The sequence below is a fragment of the Hydra vulgaris genome, chromosome 13 (assembly GCF_038396675.1).
Source record: "Hydra vulgaris chromosome 13, alternate assembly HydraT2T_AEP".
Classification (NCBI taxonomy): domain Eukaryota; kingdom Metazoa; phylum Cnidaria; class Hydrozoa; order Anthoathecata; family Hydridae; genus Hydra; species Hydra vulgaris.
The window spans coordinates 35480883-35504331 of NC_088932.1; the positions used below are offsets into that span (position 1 = coordinate 35480883).

At 25.1% G+C, this 23449-nt stretch overlaps 1 protein-coding gene across 3 annotated transcripts in view; it reads left to right on the forward strand.

The window, feature by feature from the left end:
• The window catches only part of LOC100202963 (uncharacterized), an 88012-nt gene that overhangs the window by 41337 nt on the left and 23226 nt on the right, over positions 1-23449 (forward strand). For all 3 annotated transcript variants that reach the window (XM_065814886.1, XM_065814885.1, XM_065814887.1), the window contains exons 5-12: positions 106-169; positions 2769-2873; positions 8504-8541; positions 10023-10071; positions 10842-10864; positions 16107-16224; positions 20599-20694; positions 20795-20876. In XM_065814886.1, coding sequence (XP_065670958.1) covers positions 106-169; positions 2769-2873; positions 8504-8541; positions 10023-10071; positions 10842-10864; positions 16107-16224; positions 20599-20694; positions 20795-20876 — 575 coding nt within the window. The remainder of the gene's footprint in view (positions 1-105; positions 170-2768; positions 2874-8503; positions 8542-10022; positions 10072-10841; positions 10865-16106; positions 16225-20598; positions 20695-20794; positions 20877-23449) is intronic.

The following is a 23449-nucleotide window of genomic DNA, read 5'->3' on the forward strand; positions in this document are numbered from 1 at the left end:
ATTAGATTATTTGGAATTTAATTATTCTAAAAAGTTGCATAATTTTGCTTTTTTATTTACTTTTTTAAAGGAAATTCTTTATAAATATTTGAATTGATTTTTAAGACGGAATATGTCGCACCCTGGTTTGAAAGACGAGAATTTATTTCAGGATTTTCTGGATCTGCTGGTGTGCATTTTTTGATTTTATTTGTATTTATATTTATTGTATTTGTATTTATTCAACTTGTATCATATTAAACTTTTGTTTTATCTAATTAATTGCAGTTGTAATCTTAATTGATTTATAAAAAAGCTCTCAAAATCCATGTCAACATTTAACAGTGCTAAAGAAAAAACTACCTGCCTTTACATTGGCATGACATACAAGTGCTAAACTCTATATTTCTGTGTCAGTCTAAGACAATTTAAACTTTATATTTTTATGCCAACATAAAATTCTATAATATCAAGTTTCCAAAAAAGATCTGATTTAAATGAAAACAATTAATTGGGCAATTAATTGTTTTGTGCAACAAGGCGTTGCTAAAAAAGTAAATGTCTTGTTCATACTATTATATACATTATTACATACTATAAATATATAATATCATTAAAATAAACATTGAATCATAAAAATAAAATTTTGAAATCAAAATTCAAGTTTATTATACTTCTTTGTTATATAATTGTTTTATTACTTATGCTATTGTACAGATGTATTATTTTTGTTTATCTGATAGTTCAAAGCATTAACCTGTTGCTGATTGAACTTTTAAGTATAAAATTTTGTATAATTTTGTGTGATAGAATCCAGAAAATATCTACCAAGTAAAAATGTTTGAGTAAATAGATTGCTTCATTATATTTACCAGGATATCTTGATTTTCTTATCAGCATATCAGGATATCTAGATATTTCCTAAATGTTGCTCAAAAATTATTTTGCATCGTTATTTCATGCTAAATTAATTCCTAGTATTTCTAATTTAAAATTTTTGCAACATAATATAGTTGCATCATTTCAAATGATTAAAAACTGTATTCCATTGATATTTTGTCGACACCAATCATACAATTTCTCAGGTGAGTTGATTTATTATTGATTGTAAACTTATCCTTATTACAAATTACTTACCAGAACCTCTAATGCCATCACAAGCACTTTTTCCGAGTGATGTAGCAAAAAATACTATTCTTCAGATATCTTATGATTTCGGTATTTGTGACATGTTAAATATGTTTTTTTTTATTTTTTAATGTTGTTTCTCCTCCTCAAGGTCGAGAAGGCCATTACAGTTGAGAAGACTACTTTACTTGTGGCTACAACTCTCTCTCTCTCAACTCTATAAGTTCGAAACATAAACCTTGAAGATCAAGGCTGCTGTGCGGAGAAACAAGTTGAGCGCAGTATCAAGAAGATGGTGGACGTCAAACTTAGAATTTCTTGCTTATGAAGCAAGCGCTCTACCACTACACCACTACCACATTTTTTTAATATTATTTTTGTATTGTGAATCTGCACCATCACTGAAATAAATGCAATCGTAAGTAAGGTATAAATTCGTTGCAGATTATCTTAGATGGCCCAAAAGTGTTTGCATTTTTTCACATTATTTTCCATAAAGTAAATAACAAAGGTTACAATGTTGCTTGACTGTTATTCCAATGTTAACTTTGCACTAAATCTTGAATTAAAAATCTTGAATTAAAAATTTTCAGATAAGTCCAGTATTATTAAAGTATGATTATATGGTAATTTGATTTTTTTATTTGTTTGTTTTGACAGTATGGATTTTATTTATTTTTCTTGACTTCTTTTCTTGACTATGTTTATCACTTTAAAACCTTTTTTTATTTATTATTAAATGCAATTATTTTTGACATTCTGTATAAAACAGATAACCAGTAGTTAGTGTTGCAACAGCTAACTACAAATGACCAATTTTAAAAAGTAATGAAGAGATAAAACATTAATAGGCTGATTTTTCATTTATAAATACTTTTAAACTTGATTTTGTATTTGTTAACAAAACTTCCATATTGTGAAATCTATCCACGTTTTATTTATCTTTTTATGGTGATTATAACAGTTATTTTGAATATGGTTTAATTTATATCTAAAATGTAAAACATTTCATTTGAACTCAATTCAACATCGAGTAAAATAATTCAGCATTGACTTGAATAATTCAAATTTGACTTGAATAATTCAAATTTGACTTGAATAATTCAAATTTGACTTGAATAATTCAAATTTGTCTTGAATAATTCAACATTGACTTAAATAATTTTTCAATAATTGAATAAATATTCCACTCTCATGTGAATTAAATCGTGAATAAACATTCTGATTGCTCTATAAAATATATTTCATTGAGTTGGGCTGTAACATTTGGAAAAAGTTTTTTTAAAAGTTTTCCTTTATTGTTAACATTTCAAATAAACCTTGACAATAAACAATTTGATAGAAAATATGATACATAGGAGGACTACTAAAAAATTTTTTGTTGATAATACTTATTAAGATAAATTAGGCTCCTTGATTAAGTATTATTTTAAGGAGGGTTTTCTATCAGTTTTATTTTATCCAAATTTTTTTAAATTCATGGAATAAAATTTAAGTTTTATTCCATGAATTTAATATGTCCGTGTAATATGCAAGGGTAATGTTCACCTAAAATAAGTCAAAATTTGGCAGTCATGCAGTCCAATGTTTTATAATTAAAATGTAATAATGATAAATAATTTAATAACTAACATTTAACTTAAATGTGTTTAATAATTTAGGAACAGCAGTCATTACATTAGACAAAAGTTCAATATGGGTTGATGGCAGATATTTTACGCAAGTGGAAATGCAAGTTGATTGCAACTGGGAAATTATGAAAACAGGTGAAAATTTGAGTTTCTATAATAATTGTTATATTAATACTTTATATATATATTAATATATATAAATATATTAATATATATAACATATATATTAATTTGATATTTTTTTTGAAAAAGTTAAAATAAATGTTTTTTATTTTTTAAATTATAGATCAGTTTACTTTTGAATTCAAAATTGCTATTGTTTCTGTTTTAAAACATTGTTTGTAGGTTCATAGAAATTTTTCCAAAATCAAAAATGTAACATTTAATTTAGTGAGCTTTATAAATTATAAAATTTCATAAATTTTTATGTATATTAATGCAATTTTATAATTATGTATCTATAGCTGGTATATTTATGTAGCTGGTCTCAGAGTAATTTTTTTTAATACTCAAATACTTTACTATTTTTTACTTTTATTTATAAATACTTTTTTTATTTATAAATACTTTATTATTATTTTTTTTTAAATCTGGAGAATTGAACTTAAAAAACTAGTCTTTATTCGACTTCATATTTACCCCTGCCTAAATATAGGGGAAAAGGGGTGGTTGCATTTTTTTTTAAAATCTTTTCAGTTTCTTTTAATTACTACTCTTCCAATAAAAAAATTCAAACACCCATCCTCCCTAACAATTAACTTCCGCCTCAAAAAAACAAAAAACTATGTATTCCAGTAGTAAACATTAGGATAGGTTCTTTTTACAGTTGCTTATATACAGACATAAGATTTGATTGCTGTGCAAATTTGTATTTTTATAATTGTTTTAGTTGCGTTATGTTTCTTAATAATTATGTTATTGAATAATGGCCGATAACTAAACTAAATAAAGTAAGCTAAGTACACAGTTCAATCTTAAGACAATCATTACCTATCTTAAGACAATCATTACCTATCTTAAGACAATCATTACCTATCTTAAGACAATCAATATATTCTGATTCGAAAATGGAAAGTAATTAAAAAGAATTAAAATAAAATATAAAAATTGCTCCATTTTTAAAGAAATGAAAAAGAATAATTTTTAAATTTTATTAAATTTGAAGAATATTTTTGTTGTTGTTGTTGTTGTTGTTGTTGTTTTGTTATGTGTGTATCTTTGCATGTGGGTAAGTATGTGTATATATCTTTATATTTATGTTTGTGTATGCATGTAGCAATATTAAATTTCTCATTTTTTAAATGCTTTTTTATTTTTCTTCATTTTATCTTTAATTTGTAACATGTTTTTGTTATATTTTTTGTTATAGTATTATTTCTTTTAATTTTAAATAATTATCGTAACCACTATTATTATTATTTTTAACTTTACTATTATTATTCTTATTTTCAATTTAAATAACTGTTTTATGTCCTTTTTAGTTGTTACGTTTTATCAGTCAACTGTTTGTAACTAACTTAAATGTATGTTTAGCTATTGTGTTTATAAAAACAAGTGACTTATTATTTTTATTATTATTGTTATTATAATTACTGTTATAATTGTTATTGTTAGTTTTTATTATTATTGCGGTTCTTATGGTTATTACTATAAATATTATTTTTATTATTATAATTACTATTCTTATAATTATTACTAATTATATATATATAAAGATCTATATTTTTGGTGTTTACTTAAGATTAGTAGAGTTACTATTTGTAAATATCCATGAAAATATTTTTCAGAATATATATATGATATGATAACATATATATCTAAAACATAAATCATTCACAAATGAAATAAATTACAAAAATTATAACAGTTTATTTGAAAAAAAAAAGAAACACTTTAAAAGAATTTATTATGCTAAGATGCTAAAAAAAACACAAGGAAACACTCAAAAAACTTGGAATGTGATTAACCAGATAATTGGTAAAAAAAGATGTTCTAACAATAATTTGCCACAAAAACTCATAATTGATGGGGAAATGATCAGTAATAAAGAAACCATCGTTGAAAAGCTCAACGACTATTTCCTTGAAGTTGGCCCAAATTTAGCAAGTAAAATCCCAAAAAACACCACAAATTTCAAATCCTATATAAAACCAACCAATATATCTATGAAAGAAGTTAGTTAAAATATAACTGAGGTGCGTAACGCGTACAATAGTCTGAAAAATAATAAATCTGCTGGCATTGATCAAATTAGTGTGAGCGTAGTTAAAGCAATCTTCGATATCATAGAACCATCTTTGTTTCATATTTTTAACCTTTCAATACAATCCGGTATTGTACCGGAGAAATTAAAAATTGCTAAAATATTACCTATTTTTAAAACTGGCAATAACACAATTATGTCAAATTATAGACCTATTTCTGTCTTACCATGCTTTTCAAAATTGTTAGAAGGTATTATGTATGATAGTCTTCATAAATATTTAACCAAAAACAAAATACTGTATAATAAACAATTTGGATTCAAAAAAAAATATTCAACGGATCATGCAGTAATCGATTTAATAAATTATATATCCGATGGGTTCAATAATGATTGTTATACACTAGGAGTTTTTATTGATCTGTCAAAAGCATTTGACACAGTTGACCATGACATACTTATAGAAAAACTAGAACTCTATGGAGTATTAAACAATAACCTACTCTGGTTTAAAAATTACCTATCAAACAGGAAACAATACATAGTGTATAAAGAAAATGAAACAGGAAACAAAGTTATAACTTGTGGTGTTCCCCAGGGATCCATCCTAGGACCACTATTATTCTTGTTGTACATTAATGATTTATATTTAGCTTTAAAGACTTTAAATCTTATTTTGTTTGCTGACGACTCTAATCTTTTTTACTCAAATGAAAATATAAAAGATCTTTTTAAAATATTTAATGAAGAACTAATAAAAGTTAATGATTGGATTATTTGTAATAAACTTTCATTAAATGTACTGAAAACTAAATTTTTGTTGTTTCATAAACCTAGTAAGAGTGATCACCTCCCTCTAAAATTACCCAATCTCTTTATGAATAATTCAGTTATTAAAAGAGAATCAAATGTAAACTTCCTGGGAATAATATTAGATGAAAATATGTCATGGAAACCTCATATTAAATCTATTGAAAATAAAATTTCCAAAAATATTTCTGTTCTATATAGAGTTAAACCATTTCTTAATATCAAGTCTTTAAAAATTATATATTTTTCATTTATCCATAGTTATCTATCCTATTGCAATATTGCATGGGGAAGTAGCAACTATGGAAAGCTTAAAAAAATTTATAGTAAACAAAAAATTGCATGCAAAATTATTTTTGGCGTTAAGAGAACTGCTCATGGAGAGCCTTTCTTAATGGAACTTAATGCACTCAATGTTTATAAACTTAATATATATCAAGTTATGCTGTTCATGTTTAAATCTAAACATGGTTTGTCGCCTAATATATTTCACTCTTACTTTACTAAAATTTCTCATAAGTACCCCACAAATTTTTCAAATGATAATTTTGTAGTTCCAAGATTCTATTTCAAACTCAGTTCATTCCAAATTCAATATCGTGGAGCATTTCTATGGAATGAATTTTTTCAAAAACTTAATAAAAATAACATTCTTCAAAACATATCTTTTGAACAATTCAAAATAGTATGCAAACGTTTCTTATTAGGAAAAAATTTCGATCTAAAATATTTATTTTAAAATTTGATTATAAAATAATAAAAAAATATATAAACTGAATAGGTTTTCATCTACTTTTTTTGTTTTTTTTTTGTGTGAAAAAGTCATAACTTATTTTTTTTTTGATCTTATGACTTTTATTTTTCATTTAAATATGTTGTTATTGAAAACTTATGCTATTTTAATATCTTATTATAAGTTTTATAATATCTTTGTAGAAATATATATATATATATATATATATATATATATATATATATATATATATATATATATATATATATATATATATATATATATATATATATATATATATATATACTTTTATGTTTTAAGTTTTTAAATTGTAATATAAACTGACGGCTTCAATGTTAACGGGGCTCGGTGATAAGACAGTATGTCTTCTTCTTGCTCCGGCCATTTATTATATATGTAAACAATTTTTCTCATTGTAAATAGTGTTATACGGCAAAATAAAATTTAAAAAAAAAAAAAAAAAAAAAAAATGATATGATTAAAGTTCTTAAAAGTTGAGGATATATAGAATTAGTAAATTAATATAATAATATAATTACAATAATAATAGTAATAGTAATAACAATAATAATAATAATAATGTTAATAATAGTTAAAATAAAAATGCATAAAATAAGCAATCAAGCTAGTATAATTACTTTGGGTATAACTTATGTTGCATTATTTTTTAATTATACATACATTCTTATAAGCTCTCAATATTTAATATTAAAAAGAAATTAAAAAATATATTCTTTTTAAGTAAATCTTAAAACTTATTTAACAGAGCTGGCATGATTTATACCTAAGTTCCATCCTACTTTTTGCACAATGAGAACACCCCATTCTATAAATATTTACCGTTGTCTGTTCCCCCTAACTATTTATCCTCTACAATTTGACAAGAGAGAGAACAGATGTGGCTAATAAGATAAACTCTAACTTCAAATTAGGCATTGAATAAAGCAGGGAGAAAGGGTTGATGCAGTTAAAAAAAAAAACAAGTGCCAGAATCAACTAAAAAATTAAGGCAGCTATCCAACAGAATTGTAAGATGCCACCAACTTAAATTTTTAAAGAAGAGAAACTACAAGCTTAAATTCTAGTGCAGGAAACGACTAAAGAAGTTTATACCTTTAGGAATGTCTTTATAAGTTTTACTTATAAAGACATTCCTAAAGGGTATCTCACTACACTGTGAATTCTTCATACATTTACTCAATTGAAAATCTATGGGAACTTGTCGAACCCAAAATCAGTGCTGACATAATAACAAGTAGACAGAAGCTCACAAAACAACTTGAATTACAATGTAAGGATCCAGATGTTAAGTCCTCACAGTGCATAAATGTTACATTATATCGAAGCTCTTTTGAAGTCAAAAGGAATGATCACTAAGTACTTCATAATATGCTTTGTATATTTAGATATATATATTATGTAGCAACAAAATTGATTTGTGAAAAAAGACATTAAATATTGAGTTTGAACCTAATAGTACGAGTGTTTAATAATAAACATTGTCTTACTATCGAAAAATGCTTGTTGTATTGTGAAAAAAAACTTAAAAGAGAATTTTAAAAGAAACGGAAGTAGAAAAACAAGTAATAACACAGAAAAAAGAAAAAATCAAAATTTATTTCGATGTTTTCTTTTTTCTGTGTTATTACTTGTGTTATTACTGTGTTTATTTAGGTGAGGCAATATTTGAGTAAATGAGGTAGCATTGTATAAGGAAATTGTTTTAAAACTTTTGTGATTTGTATATATTTAAAACTAAATTGAAAAAAATGACTCAGTCATTAGAATTATTATAAATAATTGATAAATAAGTATAAGATAAAATAATACAAAAAAGTTCATAAATAAAAAGTTGATAAAGTTAAAAAGTTATTAGAATGTTATATTATTGTTATATTGTATTAAATATTATACTTTATATTAAAAAGTATAGTTGTACAATATAAAAGGTTTTTATTTAGGTATAATAACAAGGTACATTAACCATTATGTTTTTAGGTTTTTCTAATTTGACTATGAGTGATTGGATTAAAAAGGTATTTACTTGTTTTCTTTTTTTTTTTTATCTTTTTTTTTAATGTTCGTGCCACCTACTCTAACCCCTATGTCTTAGCACAGAGAAGTAAATATTTATATTATTGTTAATATTGGTTAATATTTATTATCTAACTTTGCAACAAAGTTTTACAGAATTTACAGAGTTTTACTTTTAGAGTTACACCATACATTCATCTAATTAACATTATCTCTCTTCTATATGCAGGCTGGTCATAATTAACTTTCATTGAGCATGTTTCATGCTTCATAACACTGTAGGTGCATGTGGTGCATACCTTTGCTTTAATTTTTGATGATAGAGTTTTTGCTGTTAGAAGAGGAGATGAGTCTCTGAACTTGTGCATGTATATTGTACCCTTGCTCTTGATACCTCTTTTGATCCACCAGCTGATCCATTTGTAAGATATCAAAACTTACCAAAACATTACTTTTCCACCATTATTTATTTCAATTTTTATTTTGATCTTTCTGTATTCAAGAAAAGTAAATTTTCTGCACTCAAAATCAGTAATATTAGAAGCACCTTGTATGCCATTACATTTTTTGTGTACCAATAGCTTGCAAAATGCTCTTTTTTACAAACTATATTCAATGTGTATGTTTGTGCGTGACTACTTTCAAATATTTTTTAGTTGCTCATACTTGACTTTACAATTCGTAATTTTTGTCTTGTTTTTGTTACACACATATAATATATTATATTGTTTATATACATACATGTATAATATATATATATATATATATAAAATACATATGTTATATATGCATTAAATATATATTATATATGCATATTATATATATTAATATATATTTATATATAATATATATATGCATATTTATATATATACATATATATATACATATATACACATATATATATATATATATATAAATTATATATATACATATGTGTGTATATATATATATATATATATATATATATATATATATATATATATATATATATATATGTATATATATGTATATATGTGTATGTACATATATAAATATATATATATATATATATTTATATATATTTATATATATACATATATATATATATATATATATATATATATATATATATATATATATATATATATATTTATATATATATATATATATATTATGTTAATGCACCTCCCCAAGTCTGAGAAGGCCACTACAAGCAAGGAGGCTACTTAGTTGTGGTTATAACCCTCTCTCAACTCTACAACATTGAAATACTAACCTTAACAAACAAGGCCACTGCGCGAAGAAACAAGTTAATTGAATGCGGTACTACCAGGGATGTGGTGGGGCTCAAATTCGGAACCTCTCGCTTATGAAGCAAGCGCTCTACCACTACACCACTACCGTATTAATATATATTATATATATATATATATATATATTATTTATTTTATGTTATTGTAATGTTATTTATTATATACAATTAAATTGTTTGAAAAACTGTTAGGAACTTGCTGGGAAATATATTAGTGCTGATTCGAAAATCATTTCAATTAGTAAGACTTCTTTTCTTTTTTTAACTAAACATTAATTATAACATTTTTATGATATTATTATTAATAAACAATGTTTAATAATAAACAATGTTTATTATTAAACATTGTTTATTTTTTTAATTATAATTTTGGTTTTATATGTGATTTTACAAGAAATGCTTTTATTTAAATAAAAAGATTAAATAGTAAAACAGTAGTTAACAATAGTACTTCATTTATGCTTAGTAATAATAAAATTTGGACATATAAATTCACTAAATAGTCACTCACAAGCAGTTAATTCCTGAGGGAAAAATGAAATGGAATAAAATGATAAAGATAAGAGTAAATTAGTTTTTGAACAAAGCAAATTTAGTTAGTTGTCTTGATAAAAATAAAGACTTAATAATAAAGCAACAACTATATTACTTTAATGATAACAGATAGACAAATACTGCAGTAAATATGACTTCACTACAAAGCATTCAGTAAATAGGACTTCACTACAAATCATTCAGTAAATATAGAACTTCTCTACAAATCATACAAAATCATTTTAAAGCATTTTTTTTAAGCAATTTTTATTACAATTTATTTGAGATATTTCTGTTTCATTATTGAACATAACTAATTTATTGAATAAATAATTTGATGGCTTTTTATGTAATTTTATGTTAAATTTTTGTCATTTAAAAATAAATTTTTATGTTTAAGAAAAGCTTAAGTATGAAAACAAAATTTAACAATAAATTTATGTTTATTTATTTAAAATAATTTCACTATTTTTTTAGAACAATATGAGTCTTATATAAAGGTAAATTTTTTTACTTTTTTTAAATTCTTATTTATAATCAGTAGTATGCATTATGTCAATTTGTAGAATCTTTCAAACCATAAAGTTTTTTTTTGCATTTTTTTCATTGATTTTTTTTTGGCATTGAGAACTAACTCAGTAACTCTATATAAATATTAAATACGAAAGCATAAGACTAGCGGTATTTTATGGAGGCTTTTTTTTATGGATGAAATATTTTTGATCAAGACCTTATTTTATTGGGTGGCCTACAAAAAAAAAGACAGAACCCAAATAAATATTCAACAAAATAAAGTATTTTTTTAATCTTATGAATAATTGTATAAACAAATATATATTTGTTTATAAATTTATTTATAAGATTTAATATACAAGTTTAAATTTGATTTTTTTTTTTTTTGTATGAAACTGCCTTCCTATCACAACTATAGTTGCAGCCCTAATAAACATATGGTTGTTCATGGCAACATTCAAACGTTTATTGAAAATTGACCTTTAGTACAGTGTTTGGTTGTTGGTGAAATATTTTTGCTATGGTTGATTACATAATATTAGGGAACGTTACTCTTCCAATAATTTATAGTCAAGTATGCTTCAATACAATCAAATAAGTTGATATTTGGTTTTAATAAAGCTAAGCGTTCCTGAACCACAAAATACGAGTCTTGATAAGTCTACACCAACCATTTCTATATTTATTAACTTAAATATTTTTTACATAAAAGTATTTTAAACATAGATGACAGTTGTGTAACATTTCTTCCAGTGTTTTTAAAAACCTAAGGCTATGATAAAGTATAACTTTTTCATAAGGATTATTTTATTTAAAAAGCAAAAGTTATGTTAAATATGTTAGCTCTCTCTGTTTGGTATATCTTATAGGACCTTTTCTGTAACAAACTTTTTCAATTAAGCTGTTTTTAATACCGGCTTTAGCAAAATTTTAAATTATTGTAGCTGTTGTGTGATGAAAATTGGCACTAAAAAAGTATGTAATGGAAACCATCAGAATCATAATCGCCAAGGTAATAAAAGTATAAATAGTTTTAATCCATGCATAAAAATACAATGGGTATATATAAATAGCAAAAATGACTAATATACAAAATATCTATGTAAAATAATAATTTTAAATAAAAAAAGTACTGTTTTACGTAAGAAACAAAACATGCTTTTCTTTAGATAAAATAAAAACATTGATAAACTTTTGAAACAAAAATTACAATAATTCACAAAAAGCTGTCAGAACTCATACAATACGGTTAATGGTAATATGTTCCACACCCAAATATATCTCAACTTGTTCTTAATTTGGCCTCTTTACTTGAATAATTTACAGTAAACAGCAGAAAATTAATAGATTTAAAATTTTTGGTTTTCTGTAAACAATTTACAATACTAATTTCAATATTTTTTACATAACAAAAGTAGCTTTAACATAAATGACATTTGCGTAGCATTTCTCCCAGTGTTTTTAGAAACTTAAGGTTATATATTGAAATTTTTGATAAATTAATTTTTTTAAACCCTTTCTTGCAGAAAGGGACACAAAAAATGGGACACAGGTCCTAGTTATGTCAAATAAGTTAGCACTATCTGTTTGAAATTTTTTATAGAAACTTTTCTATAAAGTGCTTTTAAAAAAATCTGTTATTAATCTGTTTTTTTATCGATTTTGGTAATTAAATAATTATTATTATAGCTGTTGTTTGTGCTGAAAATCGATACTTATAGCAAATAGAAATCATCTGGATCGTAATCACCAAAGGTGATAAATATATAAATAGTTTCAATACATATAAGAAAATATAATGGAAATATTAAAAAAAAAAAAAATAGCCCATATATCCAAACAAAATAATAATTCCAAAGTTATAAACATTTATGTGAGAAACAAAAAACATTTTTCTTGAGATGAAATAAATATGACTAAATATAAGAAATAATACGTATCAAATAAGAAACTTTAGCAATGCAAATCCTTAGAGCCAATAAAAAAACAAAAATCTTACAAGTTTAGTCATGAAAGTTAAAAAAATTAAGTAAAGAAATAAAATTTCAGTAATTAAATGACCCAATAATCATTTTTAGCAATAGACACTGACAGAAAAAGCAAGGTTGTCTATTAACACAAAGCATTACAACAATAACATCCAAAATAGCATAACATATAGCATAATATATTACAGTAAACTCTCAAACCTCCAAAGGACCAAGAAATTAGCTTGCTAGAGAATGTTAGAGTTCCATAAATAAAGGCTTAAAACTGGAATTTCAAAATTAGTTTAAGTTTATCAAGGGTTATCAAGTTATCAAGGGTTATCAGAGTTTATTGTACATATTTTAACTACTAACAGCACACACATAGCAAACACCTATATAAATATTTACAAAATATAAATCCATATAACCTAATTTGACATATTGATATAATAAAAACACACATTACCTCATCATATGACAGACAACAATACTTAAAACTATAAAAAATATAACATTTAAAAAACAACATTATTTGTAATATTTGTTCAATGACATACCTTGAAATGCATGTTTATCAAACTTAAATAAACAAACTATCAAATGACTTCTGGAACATGCTACATTGAATTTGGTTGTGTGAAAACCAAGGCTTTTTAAAATTAACATCAACTTTATTAAATTTTATAACAATTTGTATACTAACTTTTATTAAAAAAACAACAATAAAACAGTTATTTTAAGTTAAACATATATAAAAAAAACAAAAATAAAGAACATCTGATCTACAAGTGTAATGTAGCTCAAAGAAACAATTGTTTAAAAAAGACTACAAAAACTGCAAGCTTATAAACAAAATTTCATTGAGAAAATTTTTTTTTTAAACCTCATACAAAATTTACAAAAACATTTAAAACAGTCTATTTCTATAAATCTATGGTATGGTATGGCCATATAAATCAATGGTATAGTGTGGCCACCCCCTGTGGCCCCTTATTCAATTTTCTAAATATTAAAATAAAAAGTAATGTTTAAAATTCTGAAGTTTTTTTTTTATAGCCTATAGAAACTACAAATCACATATTTATTTTAGCAGATGTTCAGGATCTGCTAAAATAAATCACATATTTATTTTAGCAGATCCTGTTACTGTTAGGGCAGCACTTGATTATATTGTTGCAACAACTGCACTGCCTATGAGAAGTATTTATTAAAATGTGTTATCTAATTAAAAATTACACATTTTATGACTACATTAACTACAAACAGATTTTATAATGTGTTTCATCATAACAGTACACCACTTTGCTGGCAAGGACAACATCTCATCAAAGTCAATTCACATTTTAACAAAGTACACCACTGGGCTAGCAAGGATAATACTTTTTTCTGTAAACTAAGCCAAGTCAAAATACTTTGAAACCACAGAAACAACATAACAACCAATTAAAAATATAAACACATGAAATTATAACACATAACACACATAGAAACACTTTATGTATAGCAGATAGACACACAACCTTCGGAATTAGGAAAAATGAGGTCCTAAATCTTTTAGAGGTCGCCAAAAAAAAAGTGATGCAAAGGTCTTACCATAAAACATTGAATTGGTTGGCAATTTTTTGCTGACCTTATTTTGAGTTTGGCAGTTAGGTTGGCATTGCTGAATGCCGATCATAATTCCCAGGGCTGGACACATGATCATATGAACAAATGATCAAATAAACAAATGTATACAATAAAACAAACAATGTTCACATCAAAGTAACGATCAAATGACCTGGTTTTTACATTATAAAAGCAAACAAATTTTCTTTGATTTCTCTAAAATAAGGTGTTAAACGATCTTGTTCTTGAACATGTAACATAGAGTTGACCGTGTAAGATGCAAGGGTTTTGGAGGTAAACACCAACTTTATCAAGAGTTTGACCTTTGAAAAGAGCATCTTCTTCAAAATTCATCATCGTCTTCTAATTTTTTAAAACAAAAATTATTGATAAGTACATAATAAATACAATTGACAAAGGACTTGAGTTGTGTTATTATTATTATATTCATTGTGTTATTTATTATTGTGTTATTATTGTGTTATTTATTGTGTTATTATTGTGTTATTTATTATTGTGTTATTATTATTATTATATTTGTTGTATATTCACTCAACTTAGTTTCTCCGCGCAGCGGCCTTGCTCGGAAAGGTTTGTGTTTCGGAGTTAAAGGGTTGAGAGAGGGTTGTACCACAAATAACAACTAAAAATAAAAATAAAAATAAAAACACAAAAAATTGAGTAGCCTCCTCGACTGTAGTGGCCCCCCTCGGGCCTTGGGGAGGTGAATAATCTAAAAAAAAAAAAAAAAAAATATTACTATTATAAATAAATAACTGACTTTAAAAGATACTATACTAGTTTAAAATTAACATTTATCCATTACTAAAGAAGTTAAAAATTAAATAGTTTCTTTACTGATTATTCTTATTACTGATTAAGCAGATATTACCAGATTATAAAGATTTAAGAATACCTTGTGTGGTCAAAAATATAAAGACAAATATTAAAAGGCCAAGCATATTAAAAACTCAGTGTTAAACAGGCCCGAATGGGTAACAGCAATGTTTAGTTCAGCAATAATATACAGTGATGCCTATGCAGATAAAACTTTGAGTTGAAAAAACTTATGAAAAAACTGAAAAATCTAGTGATGTTATAACAAATTTGTGATGTCATATAAAAACTAAAAGATCAACATTTTACGATTTTAATTTTTTAAATCAATAATGAATTCCTGAAGAAAGTATTTTCATTATTGATTTTCTTTTTAGGGACACTAAATCAGGATGATCAATCTCAAAAGATAATTTTAATTTATTTACTTTAAAAAAAAACAATGTCAATATGCAACTATTGATTCTTTACATTTATATTATCTTATCGTTATTTTTTCTCTATCTAAAATTGAAGCTAAAAAGAGCTGGAGGGATGTTTACAAAATGCGTAAGTTTATGAAAAAAGGAACAAAACTCAAACAACAAAGATGAAAACATTTTTTTTTAACATGTTAGAGAACTTTAATGAGAAACAAAAGATGTTTATAAAACAACTTTTTCCAATGAAATAGATTTTTCTGATTTTATAAGGTTACAATAGTTATTTTTTTAAAAAAACAGAAACCATTTATACTGACGCAGTTTTTTAAAATACTAAAAAAACTTCAATGACTAGAAATATAATTGTGCTATATTTTATATTTTTTATTTAGTCATTTGATAACTTGGTGAAATGGAAGAATCTTGATAAAAACCTAGTTGATGAAGTTTGGAAAAATCGACCCTCTCCAACAAATGAATCAATCTTCATTCATAACATCACCTATGCTGGTAAAAATTTATTATATTATTTCATAATCTTTTTTGGTAAAAAAATTTTTTTTACAAAAATATAAAGTTAACTAAATTAACTAATTTCTTTTTTCTATTGAATTTTCTTTATATATATATATATATATATTTTTTTTTATAAAAATAAGTAAAATATAATAAATATCTAAATTCAAAAGTTTTCAAAAAAGAATAAACAATTTATATATATAAGTATATGGCATTAAAAAAAAAAATATATATATATATATAACGTTAGGTAGTTAGTTATCCGCAATGCAACCTTATCATTTTGCATAGAGCGCCTTTCCGCGGCACTGTGGGGATTTTTTTGGAACATGCTCAACTGGTTCTTAAAGGCGTTTAGGCTTTCAACGTATACAATTTCATCTAATACGGGATTCCAGCTGTTGACAACTCAATTTGTGAAAAAGTTACTTCTATTATTATTGGGTTAATAATAATATTATTTCTTTGACTAGTTTATTTCTATGACCATGGCAAGGTGCAGAATAGATTGAAGTGTGGTGCCAATTAACAGTTTTTTTTTACCAGATTTGATTTTAAAAAGCTGTATTAAGTTTCCATGATGACGCCTTTCTTTGAGCATAGTCAGTTCAAAAATGCTTAGTCTGTTTTAAGGTAGATGCTTTATACTATGAGCTATTTTAGTGGCGCGTCTCTGGACTCTCTAAGATATTTATATCTTTAATTGTATGTGGGTTCCAATTTGAGGCAGAGAACTTGAGATGAGAATGCACATACAATATGAATAATTTTAACTATAATGCTACATTGTGCGAAACAAATGTTCTTTTAAGCATGCTAAACATCTTGTTGGCCTTAGAGACAGCAGCGCATACCTGGGCATTTTGTATGAGGTTGTAGCTAACTATGGTTCCTATATCGCGTTCAAATTAGGTAGATTCCAAATATAGTAGAGTCAATTTATCAACTTCAACCATTGTATAGGTACACTTTTTATTCAGGCGACCAATCTGAAGAACTTTGCATTTATAGATGTTTAGCCTCATATGTCATATTCTTGTCCACTCAGTTATAGCATCAATGTCATTTTGGAGTACATTACAATCATTCTGTTTTTCACCCAGTCGAATTGGGGCTAGCAGTTTTTTGTCATCTGCAGATATTTTACAGATTGACTTAATTCTATTCAGCAGGTCATTTATAAAGATCACAAAGAGTGTAGGTCCCAATATTGACCTTTGCTGCTAAAAACCGGCACCCAGGCCAATACTGTTTTCCCCATGATTACTCTTTGTTTACTGTCGCTTAGAAAGGATTTCACCCATTTCAGAATTTGACCATTGATCCCGTACCCTTCTAGTTTCAGGATTAGACTCATATGATGGCAAAGTCAAGGAAAAGCAAGTCAACAGACGATTTATTAGCTGATGCTTTTGTAACATAGTCCATAGTTTCAAGGTAGTTTGTAGAGCAAAACTTACGAAGAACAAAACCATGGTGTTCTTGCATAATCAAATTGCTGTCAACTAGGTGGGCTAGGATGGCTTGCCTAACTATATTTTCCAGTAGTTTGCATGTAACAGAGGTGAGACTGATAGGTTGATGATTAACCAGGTCAGTGGTCAAGCGTTTTTTGAATGTAGGAGTAATGTTTGCTATTTCATTCAGTATGAACCTCACCTTGATCAAGTTATTGCTGAAACAGTATGGCTAAAGGTTTTGCTCATTCAGATTGACAGCTGTGTAAAACTATTGTATGGATATTATCAGATCCTTGCGTTTTATTTGGATTCATTTCTCTAATAAGTTGCTCATCTTGATTAGTATTAATGCTAATATTACTGATTTTATTGTTAGTTTTGCTAAAAGGTTTGCTGAGCACCCGACTAGATGCTGAATTGAAGATTTTCAACTGTTTGTTGAGAATGTTTGCTTGTTATTGTTTGTCGGTTGTTATTAGACCAGACCTAATACCAACTTTAACTTTTGTTTTTGCTATTGATATGCGTGAACAGAAGTTTTTTTTATCATAAGCTAGGTTGAGTTCAAATTTATTTCCTGCTTTTTTGCTAGTTTTCTTCAAACTATTTTTTTACTTTGTTGTACCGCGTTTTTAAGTTGTTGGACTTCCATTTATATGCCATGTATGTATTAGCAATAAATGTGAAAACATTTTCAAGTCCTGACATATTTCATAGTTACATACTACATTTTCAAAAGATTTAATTTGTAAATAAAACTCTGGTATATAAAAATTAAAATTGAAGTCATTACAGAAAATTATTACTGGACAAATAAATTTGTTATAAATCATTAAAAGTTATGTTAAAAATTATGATAATAAAAATTATGATAATAAATAGCCAAAAAAAGCAACAACAACAATAAATTAAACAAATTTATAATTTAACGAGATTTTTATTTATTTAAAAAGGGATTTTTTCATTTTATATGAAGCACTTTTTATTTTATAATTTGTTTTTGGTAGGCGCAGCATCAAATATTTTACATATTTTACAATTAACAGATAAATTTAAATGCTTATAAACGCTAGATTGTAAAGTTATCCTTGTTGTCTTATTTTATATACCAGATGTATGATGTTCCGAGGGGTGCAGATGTTATATAAATGATAATCCAAACCAGATTATGTTTTGGTTTGAATAATCATGTTTGATTCTTAAGATATACAGTAAAAACGAATTTCTATGATTTGTTTTTGACATAAAGCAAGCAATTATTAGTAACTATTACATTATCAACTATCAGTATGATCATGGTGTGCAAAAAAAAGTTTGCATTTCACCAATTTGCGATTTGCACCCTACCTAGTACCCTAATATCTGGGTGTAATATAAGTCAAAATACCAAAGTTTGTTATTTATGATTGATTATAAATTATGAATACATTATGAATGATCTAGATATTTTGTCTCAATTGTTACAATGTGCTTTATTATGTTAAATATCTATTATTTTAAATTTTTTTCAAAATTTTGGTCTTTCTCAGGCATTCTTTTTCTTTATTTAGCTGACAACATTTTTATTAAATTTGAAGTTTGATCTGGCATTGCGACTTTTTACCTGATAGATAATTGCATTTACTTTTTTTTCTTAAGATATAATTATTGCAAATTTTATTTGCACATTCCTCACTAGAAGATATAACAAAAACTAAATTACTGCTGATTTTTATTTATATTTTTTTATTAGAGCTTTGTTAACAGTGACTCAATAGTCATAACTATCTTTAATTAAATATCATAACTTAATATCTTAAATAAGTCTAAAAATATTTAGAAATATTTGTAATTATGTAGAATAACATTAGAAATATTTGTAATTAACTATGTAGAAATTATGGCAATTTATTTATATATTAGTTTTTATTTTTATTAAAAAATTATATGAAAGTTTACTCCTTTGTTAATATAGAAAGACTTGTATAATAGCAAAAACAACTGTAATAAAAATAATAACGAAAAAATAAAATAAAATGTGTTTAATAAATATACTTTTATAAGTTTTAAATTTCAGTTTAAAACTCACACTTTTGGTGCTCTATTATACTTTAAAAAAAAAGTCAATTAAGTGATTATTGTATTACAAAGTTTACAATTGTAAATTTACATGTTCTACATTTAAAACACTAAATATTGTAACATTAAAGCTTATGTTTTAAACAATTATGTTATGAACACCAGAGAACACCAGATGAACACTTTGTGTTTCTATTATGTTTAAAGCTTTTTGGATAATTGAAATTTTAGTTTGCTTAAAAGGAAAGTATGTAAAAGTGCAAATTTGATGAAGTTTATCCGTTTTTGCATCTGGAGTTAAAACTTCATCTGATGCAATTTGAAGTATCATTTTATAGTTTTTACATAATGCAGTAGTCCTTGGGTCAAGTTAAATAAAAGTTGTCGAATCTTATTTAAAACAACATTATTAAACAGTATTGTTAAACATTTTGTGATTTGCACTGTTTAATATTAAGTCATTTATGTTTAATAATAAATAAGTCATTGATTTACTAAATAAATAATGATTTTTTACGAGAGAGTTTTTACGAGAAAGGAAAAATAAATAATTGAAGCAATTGTGCTTTTTTTGTTTTAACTTTGTGTTGATACTTTATCAAAAATTACCGAAATTGAAATATAAAACCTCTTATTTTTCTAATCACAAACCATAAGGTGGTTAAGTTATTTATTAAAGTGATTTAATTTATATTGGTGCCAAACTTATTTTGATTTATTTTGATGAAACTTAATTTGTTGTGTCAATTAATTTTAATTACTTTTTAATATCTTGGCTTTTTATATATAATTTTCTTAGGTATGTTAATAAACATAGTTATAATAACATCAATATTTAAAATTAAAGGAAAATCGTATCAGAATAAATTAACAGATCTACGCCAGGAATTGGATGCCAATAAAGTAAAAGCTATTGTTATTACAGCTCTAGATGATGTAGCTTGTAAGAAAATTTTTGTTTTTGTTTTTGTCTTTGTTTCTCTGATTTCCTTTCTTTTTCTTTTTAATATGTTTTAAATGCTTCATTTTAAAAAAAATTTCAGGGTTGTTCAATCTTCGAGGGAAAGATATACCTTATAATCCTATGTTCTATTCATATGCAGTTGTCACTCAAAGAAATGCAACGTAAGTTTATTTAGTAAAAGTTATTTATAAGTCATAATGAAATAAATTAGATATAAGTTTATAAAATTATAATAAAACCAAATTATTTAAAAAATTGATGATATTTGATGTTCCCTTTTTACAAAGTCAATTAACCAGCTAGACTATGGCTACTTTGCTGAAATTAAAATGAGGTGTGAGCTTCCTGGTTAAATGCTTCTCCACAATGCTCTGTGATAAGACCATTAGGTCTTATTGAAGCACCTTAATAACTAAAAAAATGTTTGGCATATGAAAATTGGCATATGGTACTAAAAGGAGCTTGTAAACCTGGAATAGTAACCTAACTGATATCACAATGTATAAAAAAATACTTAGTTCTGATTTACAAATTGGTTTGAAGTTCTCCTCAACTCTTTCATAATGTCAAAATATTGTTAAGTATTGAAACACATCTTTACAAGGTAGATAGACTTATCAGCCTTAACCTAACTATATCTATCTAATAATATAGAGAATATCTATCTATCTAATAATATGGAGAATATAATATCATAATTAATAATATAAGGAATCTAACTAACTAGTAAGGTTTGTTTTACAAAAATTATTTAAAGCATATGGCTTGTTAGTACATAATGTTGAATAGTCAATTGACCAGTTATGAAATTGACCAGTCAGAAAATTGACTAATTAATTAATAAAGTCTATGTCTACTCAACTGAAATTAAAAAATGCAAATTTTATTCATATATTTTTTTTTAATTCTAGTTTTTCCTAATTTTAACTTACTTAATTTTTAAAAATGATCATGTTTATATTAGTTCAATAAACTTTGAGAATCAAAAAAAGTTGAAAATATTTTACTGCTATAATTCATACATGTTCTCAAATAAGCTAGACAGGTATATTTTTGCAGGTTATTTTTTTCAGGATATAACAGGGTTTTTTCTTTGTTATTTGTTGGTAAACAAACGATTGCCTACATTTAATGACCTAAGCCTAAATAATATTACGATAACTTTAAGTAATAATATGAAGAATCTAACTAAATCTAGTAGAAAATAATAGTATAATATAGTAATATCTATCTAATATAGAGGTAATAGTAATATAGAGATAATAGTAATATAGAGATAATAGTATTATGGAGAATATCTAATAGTTATTGAACATAATGTTATAATTGATAAAATCTAACTAACTATGCTAAGTTTTTTTTCAATGAAAAATTTCAAAACTTTTTTCAACAGAAATTAACATATTGATAGAAAACCAAGTGCAATGTCACTCATGATATGCAATGTCACTAGTAATATTATATTTTGATTTTAACACAGAGTTAGCTTGCACAGAACAATAATTAGAAATTTAATTTTTGTAATTTTGTATACTAAAAATAAATGGCTATTCTTCCTGTCACTAAATGAATTTTATGACAAATAGGAATGTGCTTTTGTTATGCATTTTTTCAATATCTAAATGGCTAACAATACTTTAACTAGACTTTGATCTTTATTGTACATATCTAGTAACAACTCGATTCTAAAACAAGCGCACAATTTTTTGACTTAGTCATTAAATATTCAATCGATGAATTTTTTGTTTAGGTTAAATTTGGAGATAACAAGGTTTTGTTAACTAAATTGTTTATTTCAGAAATCCGTCTATTGCGCTTTTTTAATTTTTCGGAAAACTAAAAAAAACTTCCAAAATTTTATAAGAGTTTCTGGGATAGACAAATTTTTTGACAAAATATTACCCATTGAATGACCTAATAATTCACATGTTTCTGCATAAGATAATGCAACTAAACTAAACCATTCATAATTTATAATCATTTTTGAAAAAATTTCAGTTTCTGAAATAAATGATTCAATTAAATTTTTTATATTAAAATTTTAATTGCTTAAATGGAAACAATAAAAAATTGAAATTTTTTAATGTAGCTGCTCTGATAAAATTATTGACAAATTTGTTGAGAATTGATTTCAATTTTTAATTTAGCATTAACAGTCATTTTGTAACAGCAAAACTTTTTTTAAACTTAAAAAAGCTTTTTAAATTTACATCATAGGCTTTTTGTCACTTGGGCTGCAATGTTGTGATTTTTCTAATAATTGCTAGAAACACTTAGAAACAATCACGAGGTCAGAAACATGAAATGCACAATATGATACTTAGTTCCAGGATTATAGGTGCAGAATTTTTTTCTTTGAAACTGACAATGTTAGTAAAGGTTTAGATGTCTTGGGGATTAAGTGTCTAGTAAAATAGTGAAAAATACATTTTCTTTGCACAATTTCTTTTTATAAATGCATATCTCAATGAGGCTTTGCAAGGCATACAAAAACATTGCAATATTTATTTGGATTTAACAATAAAATATCGTGAACCATTTTCTATTCACATTCTTGATAAAAGCTCAACTATCTTAATCAATGACAAATGCTACCCTGATATGTACATAGACAAGTTAACCATTAACCTTGTCATGCTTTTAGATATTTCACAACAAACTTTTATGGTTAGACACATAAATACAGCTGTTTACAACACTATTATATATTTACATGTTAATATATTTAATATGT